Source organism: Lactuca sativa, chromosome 3 (assembly GCF_002870075.4).
Source record: "Lactuca sativa cultivar Salinas chromosome 3, Lsat_Salinas_v11, whole genome shotgun sequence".
Taxonomy (NCBI): Eukaryota; Viridiplantae; Streptophyta; class Magnoliopsida; order Asterales; family Asteraceae; genus Lactuca; species Lactuca sativa.
This window is the reverse complement of record NC_056625.2, coordinates 88,123,913-88,135,276: the sequence shown is the minus strand read 5'-3', so window position 1 is coordinate 88,135,276 and position 11,364 is coordinate 88,123,913. Positions and strand designations below refer to the sequence as shown.

The window sequence follows — 11,364 nt, the reverse complement described above, 5'->3', positions numbered from 1 at the left end:
GACTATAGAGGAAAGCTCTACGTGATCTAATGGAGAGTAATGAAAATCAAAGGAAGGAACTGGAAGCTGCTGAAAGTAAAGTTCTAGAAGAAAAACTAAAAGAAGAACAAGAAAGCAACATAATCAAATCCCTAACAGAACAACTACTGAAGAATCAAGCCTTAGGAGCTCCTTCATCACCACCAAAGACTTCTACCACCTTGAAGACATCATCAGAAACATTAATAGGAATGAAGCTCATCTCAAGGGATAATGCTTTTGGAGATGATTCTGATGAATATGTCTCAGAATCCATCAGAGTAGTGACCAATATATTTGTCAAGCCTCGCCCTCCACCCAATACCGCTACGTCACAAAAGCCTCTAATAGAACTAAATGTGTCTTCATCAAATTCCACCAATCTTCCTTCAAAAGAACATAAGTATATAGTTGGTTCTGTACATTCTTCAGTTAACATCAAGATTCTTGAAGCCAAAGTAGATCTTCTCTTAGAACATCTTGCCAATCCACCCTCGGCTCTAATTCCTCCAGTAGCTTCACCAATAACCGCATAAGATCTTAAAAAAGCTCTTCAGAAGGTTCTTTATGAATCCTCTGTTCAGGCAGATTCTCACCTCAGGCGTCTTGAAGATTTCTAAACCTCCATCACTACTACTCTTAATAATCTCTCCAAGGAACTTTAAGATCACAAAGCTTCTGTTAAAACTACTTTGGAAACTGTCTTTGAAACTATGGGAAAAAAACACAGTGCTAAGATCGAGAGACTTCGTCGAGATCTCCATCAATATCATAACAACACTTTGGTCGTGACAAGTGTCTGCTCCAAACTCTCTAATGACATCCCGCTTATGACAAAGTGGCCATGTGAAGAATCTCAAAAACCAAATGAATATATATGAAATATTGGTGTCTTCCTTGATACTGTTGAGATCAACACAGGTGTTGATGCTCTTTTGAAGAACGTCACTCAATCCTTCCTCAAATTGTTCTCCAAGCTTGATGAACTTAAATCTGAGCTCGTGAACGAGGTTGGGCCTTCATTCACGAAATGGGGAGAAGAACCTCATAAAGAACCCCATGAATCTCCTAAGGATGTTGATGAGAAGAAGATACCCGAAGGAGTTGTTGTTCTCTCCTTATATGATGATGAGAACACTTCTAAGAAGCCTCCCACTCCATCAGCTTCTCCTAAAGATATCAGTCCTCTGAAGTCTCCTTCAAGAAAAACATGTCACAACTAGAAATTCTAATGCTTTTGTAAACATTAACAATGATCACATTTGTGACTAAAACTTGAAAACATGCATGATGTTTATTCAATGACAACAAAATTCCATCAAACACTCTATGCAAACACTTCAAATGGTCAACAAAATGTTGGAAACCATAAAAATCCCGGTTTAAGTTCATTATGGACTAGGATTTCCTTATTGGGCCTAATGGGCCAATAAGCTTCCAATTTTACTATTTTGGGCTTAGGACCCTTAAATGGGCCCTAATTGGACCCACTTTCCTAAAACTTAACATTTTGGGCCATAATGAATCTAAAATGAAATGATTTACCCTAATAGGCCTTATTGGGCCATAACTAACCTAATTTGATTATTATGGGCCATAAAACCTATTCTTTTAAGTTAATTGGGCTGTGAGACACCCTAGAGGCACAATGGGCCAAAAAAATTTATTTGAGCCTCATAAATTCGAGCATGGGCCCAAAATGACTCCTTTCCCTCTCTTATAGCCCAACTAGGGCTAATGAGAAAAAAAATAAAAGAAAAATGTGGAGTTATGGGAGGAAGACACATCATTTTTACATCTTGGATATCCATGCTAGATTTCTCTCCTCCCCATGCATCCATCACTTCATCTATTTCTCTTCCCTTCTCCTTCTTCTTCTCGGCCGTAAGCCTCAAACACACACACACATTACACCAAAGTCTCTCCAAACATCTCTAAATCATCCTCCTTCTTCCTCCAAAAATTCTCAAGGTTTTGCTTGTGTCTCAAGAGGATTTTTACAAGATAATCATCACTTTTGGTAAGTCTTTACAAATCCAAGCTTCATAACTTCACTCTCTTGTTAGATCATTCTTTTAAACAAAGTTTTTGGTGTCCATACTCCTAGAAATCTTCCTAAATTCGAGATCTACATCAAAGGTGTACTAAGACCAAAAATTCTTCCACTTCTTCTTCAAAACCAAAAAAACAAAGCAAAGGTGAGTTCATACCCCTTGTTTTTGGTTTTTACATGATTTATGGGGGAGAATACAAGTAAAATGTGTAGATCCATGTGTTTTTGTATGATATGTGTGATTTCTTGAATTTATTTGATGAATATGTATTAGAAACTTGATCTATTCGAGATTCTTAACCTTGTTAAGGAAATATGTGACCTAAGATATCTTATACATATTATTATCAAGGAAAAAGTATTATACAAGTTCAAACTAAGTAAAACAAAACACAAATTCTATTTATGAACCATTTTTGACAAATAAGCAAAAGATAGAGGAAATGATGTCATTTACGGTTTTTATAAGGGTCAAAAGGGTCAAATCACTTGAAATATGAGTTATTATGAAAATCATAGTTTTTAAAGGACTAAAAGTGTAAATTTTAGCCTAATGGGCTAAAGTTTGGGTTTTTCGGCTTTTAGGCCCAATTTGCGAAAAATATGAAACTTAAGGAACTGAAATTGAAAGTTTATCAAAATATGAGTTAAAAACATAAATAAAAAAATTTCAGGGGCTGAAATGTCTTTCTTACCAAATAGGACTAAAAATGCAAAGTTTTTGGATTTGGGGCTAAAATTGTAAAAATTGCGCAAATTTAGACTACAAGTGTAAGTCTTTTTAAATAAAGGGTTGAAACTGTCCATAACCTTATTTTGGGCTGAAAACATGTTTTAAATGAGTGTTTGGGCCGAAAATGTCAAGAAACATAATCTAAGGACCTAAAATGTCATTTTTCATAAAAAGGGGTAAAATTTTGTCCTTCTTACTAGAAAAGGGGCTGAATTGGTCAAACAATTATTTCTGGGTCAATTATGTTAATATTAAAATAATTGGGTCAAAATACATAATTTTAATAACTTATGGATTTAAATAGAAAAATATATATTTTTTTTATGAATCTAAATATCATTATAAAACAATTTGGCGAATGTGGTGACTTTTCGATTTAAACAATTCGTGTGAAACAAACCTTACGACATTAATACTATACAAAACAAGTAAATATTATATCGGTTGGGCTTTAATACTTCTAATCATGCTTATTGGCCTTTCGTGACTCATTAACATGACTATTGGGCCTAACATAAATGATACATGTTTATTGGGCTTCCGATGGCCCAATTACTTGTCTAATGGACCCTCAATGGCTTTAAATGGTATTGGGCCTTAGTGGCCCATTGGCATTGCTAGTATGGTCCAAATCAATTATATGCTTAACGGGCTAACGTATCCATCGCATACTCGTCAGTCTGTAATAACATACATGATTAGTGGGCCATAGTTGTCCTTTGTCGTGTTTGTTAGGCTTTATTCATATTCATGTAAACATCAAACAGGTTGTAACCAATGCTATTCAAATTCATGAGGTAATAATAGGGATTTAATGAGAATTATCGGTTGGCACCAATAAGTATTGGTCGTAGCCTATAGTTATAATCAGAGTCTCCTGGAAGGAGGGAGAGAGTTTGTATATAGATCTATACGGGGGTGACTCCCCCACACCTGAGTTGTTCGCTACAGTTAGACTCGTCCAGTCTAGGGTAACAAAATCTTAATTCAAAACCGGCGTTTGTAAAAATGCCAAGACAGGCGAAATAGTCATTATTATGCATGGTTATAACGACTCACATAGAGATCCATTACCATATCATCATTCATAGGAAATCATATCCATACACTATGAAGATGCAAAGTGATTTATACAATAATACAAAACTACCATACTATTTAAATTGGAAAACATCGGGTTTTCCGGGGAACGACATTATTCACTTCTACATACAACAACTACAATACAATGAACAATTATGAAAGTCATTCCTTACATGTTTTTAAATCACATACATATATACTTATGGGATCATCACATCTTTTTCGTAAACAGCTTTTGTTACAAAAAATATCGGATTTTCTAGGTTTTACAAACAATACAAACCAATTTATGTCAAACATGCTTATGAACTCACCAACATTATATATGTTGACCGTTTTCAAAACAACTTGTATTCTCAGGTAACAGATAAGCTGAAGAAAGTTACCAGGTGTTAGGATGTTATGTTTTTTGACTCTCAAACAATTTATGCTACGGATATGTAATATTTAAACAATATACTTGATGTGAACAATGGCAGTTGTACTATGTAATGTTGGTGATGTATGTGTTGTTCATGTATATTCATTGTGATGATATTTCAATTGATAGTCACACTAGCCCTCGGACGTTTCCGTCATCTGGTTCGGGGGTGTGACAAAACACCATCTCCAAAATCACATCCTAAAGAAACCTCTCCCAAAGATCTTGGAAAGTAATTAAATGAAGAAGAAGTTGTTCCTCCATCTAAACCCATCTTCAAAATAGATGATGAAGATGAAGAGACTAAAATACAAAATAAGCTAAAACAAGAACACCCAGATCATTTGGTCGTTGCAATCCTTCAAGAACAACTCAACAATGAGAAAATCTTTCATTCTTCTCCTTCTGAAGATATTATATTGGATCCCTTGTTCCTTCCCTGGAAATCTTTGATCAAAGTAATTGAAGACAGTGATATTGCTCCTTATGAATCCTTCGATGCTCCTTTAATCTATGAATATGAATGGGACCTCCCTATCTCTCCAAATGGAAACTTATTTCCCATTTTCCCTCCTCTGACTTCCTTCAAGTCAAACAATGAACCTCTATATGATGAAAGGAAGAGGTTGTAGAACTTTTATGCTAAACATCAGCAGAAAATCTATGGCATGGAATGGTCAAAAATAGTTATTATCAAGGTCAAAAGCTTCAAATCTTATTCATTTAAAGGAGCTTCCTATTACTCCTATGACCTTTAAAGATCAAATGATCAAGAATACTATCTCACAGAAGCTGACCTCCCCATTGCAAACCCTGCTGACCTTTTGTGCATTGCCAATGAGCTAAATCAAAGGACCCTTTCAAAAAAGACTACCAGAAATGCTCTTATTCCAATCAGAACCTATCTCCAATGAATTACCCTCGAAATAGCATTTTTTGACTCTAAGATAAACTCTTTGGTCCTTCTTGATCGTTTTATGGAGATGGATCCAAGTCTCGAAGGAATTGAAGAAAAGGAATTGGGAGTTACTGATACTCTTGAATTAGGAACCATTTACTGGATTGAAGGTTCATAAGAGAGACAAAATTTTCAATTAAGTCAAAAACATCATTGTTCAAATTTGTTTCGGAAAAGCCTCATGAAAGTTGCCCTTGAAACCCTGGAAGCCTCTGTTGAATTCAAAATGCAAGTTATAAAGCAGATTGAATGGATGTTTGACGTTCAAATGTTTTTCAAAAGGGTAGTTGATTTCCCCAAGGGGTTTGTTGGATTAGTGTCTAAGTCTATAACTATTTTGGTATGAACTTGACCCGATGGTGCATGGTCCTTTTGGGTTGCCTTCACCAAAGCAACTTGATAGGATGAATTATGGAGAGAGAAGATTAATTATGATTTATTAATATATTATGAGAATAATATATTAAAGTAGAAATCATATTGTTTAATTAATATTTGTCAAGAATTAGTTGATAATTAATTTTGTGGCTAAAACAGATTAATTAAACTTACGGGACTGGAACTGTAATTATAAGATAATTGCATTTGGGCTATGGATTACCTTGGAATAATAGGTTGGACGAATTCTATGGGGAAACCCATTAGAAATCGTCCAAGGGTTATTCTAAAAGGGTTCATGGGTTGCTTAGGGCTTAAGCAGTCAGATTAGGGTTTCCTAGTTGAAAACCCTAATAGCCTACATGTATATATAGTACCCTTAAGCCCCAAAACCGTGGCTAAGAGTTCCACTAGGGTTTCTGGACGTGTTGGGCAGCCTCCTCTCTCCTTATTCTTCATCCTCTTGCTCTTGGTGTTTGTGAGCCATTAGAGGAGTGACAGTTGTGACTCTAAGCTTTCTAAAGTCATTACAAGGAGGATATGTGATTGTTATTGCTATATAACAATCAAAGGTAATTCTCTAAACCCTAATTTCAGTTTATAATATGTTAGATCTAAGATTGTAAGTCTTGGATACATTTCATGTACAATAGAGAAACCTATATCCAAGCATTAGGGTTTGCATGAGCACATAGGATGTTCTTTTGGCTAAAACCCATCAGTGGTATCAGAGCCTTGATTGGTTTCTGTTGTATGTGATGCTATGTTGAATTATTAACTGAAAATCGAATTCTGGCCTTCTGTTCGAACTGACTCGGTGAGTCACTACATGGACTCGGCGAGTCTGCCCTACTCGGCGAGTTCCAATGTGTGACTCGGCGAGTCGGAGCGTCAGACAGAGGGAATTTCGGATTTTATTGTTGTTTTGCTTAAGGATAATTACCATATTTGTTTTAAACTTATAAAATACGATTTTTAATGTTTCTAAAAGATTATCCTTGCCAAAACACAAGATAATTACCAATTGATTAGATAATAACTTCCTTATATGATTAAAGATTGATTATTTGTATTAATTGGGTAACTTATATTGCAAGAAATTGAAATTAGGTCAAATATAGATAATGACAAAATTAATTGTTTAATTTCTATTATTTGTTATTTGATCCTTGTGTTGTGAAAAAGTTTCATTTGTGCCCATGTAAGTTTTATGGTTTAAATTTGAACTTAAAGGTTTTGTTTTGAAATTTAAATAGTTGAAACCCTAATGTTTTGAAATGTTTCAAAACTTGCCCTCAAGTTTTGGAATTTAAAAGTTGATTAAAAGTTTAATTTAGAAATGTTAATTTCTAAAACCTTAGTATTGTTTTAAAAAGTTCAAATCACACCCTTATGGTTTTATTAATTAATTAAAGAGTATAAGTATTAAATTTGACCACCTAGTATTTTAAAAGTGTAAAATACACCTTATACTATATATAACATTAAAAGTCTAATATAAATGTATGAGTAAAAGTCAATCTTACCGTTAGTAGGCCTCATTCACGAAGCTGGTCTATAAGGGGTGTTTAAGGAAATTGCCTATAAAATGGCGATTGAATGGGTATCCACTCTTACCCACCGCACTCTTGACTAGTGGAGGGTCGTTATCCGAACGGGTAGGATAGGATAGAAACCTTCCATTATAAGTATAATAAAGTACAAAAGTAACTAAAAGCTTTTACAAATTCCCAATCTTGGTTACTTAAGGCAAAAGTGAATTGATGTAATTCCATGAAATTACACTTTGTGCCCTTGCAAAGACGTTAGTGGAGCGTGTGTGGTTAACCGGCACACTAAATGGTTCTAAGCAAAGGTATCAAAGGGTGACTCAATGTTTGTCATAGTTCGGTGGAGCGTGTGTGGTTAACCAGCACATCGAATAGGTGACTGTAACATGTGGGGGCACCATGTAAGTCTGCATGGTTATTCACACCCACTTTGTGATCCTCGGTATCCCAGTCACAAACTAGAGGGGCATATCGAGATTTAAACATGCCATTGAAAAGTTCAATGAATCTCAAAAGATCTAGGAATTTTCAATAGATTTAAAACTTAAATTTCTTTTTCGTTTTTCATGGTGGAAATTAGTGAATCGTCATTCACTTACCTTCAAATATTATGCAACTAGATTACGGCATCCCTTTTCTAGGTTGTAGAGTATTGTGTTGGGTCCTCGCCTTAATATCTCATTTGGGTGATTTATTAAGGACTCAATCAATCAACTAACTTGAATTTAATTTTTCTCCCATTTTGTAGATGTCAAAGTATGACAACTATGGTCTTCCCAAATCCCGTGGAACAAGTTTTTCACATGAAGAGGATATTCCACGATTCGATCGAGGAACACGAGATCATGCTTCACTTCCTCCACCTCCTCCTATTATTCTCCCTAACCCACAAGTTCAAAAGATTGAAAATTTCAAACTCACTCAAGCCCTTTTAGCAAGTAAACATGAAGAAGGAAAGTCAGTGTGTGCACACATCCTAGAGATGAAGTCACACATTGATAGGTTAAGAATGTTGGGATCTGTTGTCTGTGAGGAACTGGCTGTTGACTGGGTTCTTCAGTCACTTCCTAACTCATATAGTGAGTTCGTAAGAGAGTACTATATGATGAACCATGACGTAACCCTCATTGATCTCACCTATATGCTTATTGTTGCTGAATCAGCAATGATTTGGCACACTGGAAAAGCAAAGTTGATTGGTGGATCTGCCTTCCAGACCTCTGTGGATACAGGCAACGAAAGGCATGCCATGATCGAAGGGTTTGATCATGAGAGAAAGGCAAAGTCAAAAGTAGTTCCATGTGCTGTTCCAAAAGAGTCAATTTGCTTTTATTGCCAAGAGAAGGGGGATTGGAGATGAAGCTGCCCTAATTACCTAAGAGATCTAAGAGATGGGAGAGTCAAAACTTATGGCTCTGCTTTAGGTAAAATCCATTAACTAACTCTTTTAAGTTCCTATTCTAGATTCTTGATACATGATGTGATAAGATTACAATTGATGTTTTGTAGGATTGAAGAAAGGAAAGGAAACTTAAGGGAAGAAGTGACCAGAATCTAATCGTGAAGAAATGGATTTCGATCGTATTGCTTGAAGATTGGATTCTTGAGCTACTACTTAGATTTAGAATAGATTGTTAAGAAATATGTATTAACATAGCTTTTCATTGAATTGCATTGTAAGGACAAATTTTTCCGCAATAAAATAGATTTTGATTTTACATTTATCCTTGCAATGGCGTGCAAAAATTGATGTTTGAATGTTTATGTTATTAGAAATAACGGATTTGTTTCTTAATTATGTTATTTGTGGAAATGTCAAGAATTTACCAAATAGGGAAAGTTTCTTATCTCCCAAGTTTCAATTGGACAGAAACTTGGAATCATACAACTTGGTTGCATGATGAATGAGAAATTTCATATTTGGAAATTCGACTAATTCGTTGACAAAGTGTCAAGTGAAGGACTAGGAGATCGAGTACACAAATTTGTGTGTTGATCAAGTCCACCACAAGAGTAACAAAGATATTCGTCATGATTTACTAAGGTTAAGTATGATTATACTTATAAGATTAAGTGTAATTCCACAACAAGAAAAAGACCCTTTTATGACGCGCAAACTATGACACTCACTGATTTATGTTACGCAAAAGAGAGTGACAATAAAAAAGTGTCATCTCTTCAAAAAATTTAAGGATTTACGTCACGCATTATTAAGTGCCCTTAAATAAGTGTCTCAAGAAAAGAAATTAAAAACACGGATGGTGCTTTATTTTAAAGGCGCGCCCTCTATACCTGTCGCTTTATAATTTTAATGAAAACGCGCGTTTAGTAGACGGGGAAACGAAATCCTCAAAATTTTGAAAACCCTTCTTCTACCTTCTTTCTATCTTTCATCTTCTCCCCTCTCCCTCCTTCTCTCTCATCTCCGGTCCGCTTCTCCGCCACTCCTGAACTCCTTATAAATCTCATCATACATCGTGTCCCCTCCTTAGTACCTCACGGGAATCTAAAAATTAGAAAACCTGGTCCTCAAAAAGTCTAAGAAACTAGGGTTTTTTCATCCCTCAAAGAACGACCCACATCCTACATAGATCAATCTCTATCGCTTCATTTCTCACATGAAATTGAACACTTTACATTCATAGGGCCACAATTGCAAGGATCCTCACACACATTTCTGGAGAATACCTTCGCATATATAACACGATCATCTTCACGAAAATGGCTGCCACCATTGCTTGAGTCAGCTCAAGCTACCATCGACAATCGGAGCTCAAAGCTTTCGACCAAAAAAAACAGGCGTCAAAGGCCTCGTCGATGCCGGAATTCGGAAAATCCCTCCCATCTTCTTCCACCCACGGGACACCACTCCCAAAATATCCACCGCTGCTGTCAAGATTCCGGTCATATACCTTCAATCGACCCATAGAGCATCGATGGTGGAGATGATTCGTGAAGCCGCCACGAACCTAGGTATTTTTCAGGTGGTGAATCATGGGATTCCTGTGAGTCTTATGGATGAGGCGGTTCCAGCAGTTCGTAGATTTCACGAACAAGATGAAGAGGTGAAGAAAGGGTTTTACACGAGGGATCTTTCGAGTACACTAGTGTATAACAGCAATTACGATCTGTATAGTTCCCCCGCCTTGAACTGGAGAGACACCTTCTTTTCATTTATGGCTCCGTCACCTCCGCCGCCTGAGGAATTACCGGAGGTTTGTAGAGACATTCAAATCGAGTACTCAAATCAAGTCATGAAATTCGGAGGCGTACTTTTCAGATTATTCTCAGAGGCATTGGGGTTGAACGTGAATCACCGGAGGTTTGCAGGGACATTCAAATCGATTAGGGTTTTTTTTCATACATCTGGTTCGAGATCAATCTCTCCATTTCCCTCTCTCTCCCTCTCTATCTCTCTCTCCCTCTCTCTCAAAACATCAAACAATTTCTCAATTTCTCCTAGGTTTCCATCTTTCATCTTGTTTTCATCTGTGACTCCTTGATTGCCTCCTTCTCTCCTCAGCGTTTCATTTGCCACCATCTGAGAAATTTTTACTTTTCTTGTTCCCTTCAATTTCAGTTTTAGCTTAAGTGATGTACAATTCGTTAACTGGTGCTATTTCATGCAACTTGATATGCTACAAGAAGAGAATGACAATGTCCTTGAGAAGGTGGGTTCTAATTATGTTATTCTTTGTTTATATATATATATATATATATATATATATATATATATATATATATATCTGGTCTTCATTGTTGAATTTATATTGTGCAGCTCAGGTTTGCTGAAGAAAGTTGTCAGGATGCAGAGATGAGGGTTAAGGATCTTGAGAAGCAGGTGCTCACCCATATTCTTCTTATTCAATGTCTATCATATATTGAGACCTAAAATGTTACATACTTTCTATTCCCACTGAAATAATAAAGATAATCTAATCTAATCATTTCACTATTTTGAACTTAAGAGTTATATGACACTTATATCCCAATTTGTTATTTAAATCTGAGCCCATTCTTTTATTCACTTCACTAGCTATTAGTTTTTCTGTTCCATTTTCAACTGTTTTTTTTTTGGAGATCCGTGTGAGTTATAATTGGAATCTGGAGATCTTGTTGTGTGTAGGTTGGAGGCTTGCTGAAGTGAGGGTGATTTGGTAAATTTGGGAA

General features: G+C 35.9%; 1 protein-coding gene across 1 annotated transcript; it reads left to right on the top strand.

The window, feature by feature from the left end:
• Positions 1-10,130: 10,130 nt before the first annotated feature.
• Positions 10,131-11,086, top strand: LOC111911359 (1-aminocyclopropane-1-carboxylate oxidase homolog 1). The gene is made up of 3 exons (XM_052769753.1): positions 10,131-10,516; positions 10,775-10,865; positions 10,973-11,086. Exons 1-3 carry the CDS (start codon positions 10,131-10,133, stop codon positions 11,084-11,086), a joined length of 591 nt encoding a protein of 196 aa, XP_052625713.1.
• Positions 11,087-11,364: the final 278 nt, after the last annotated feature.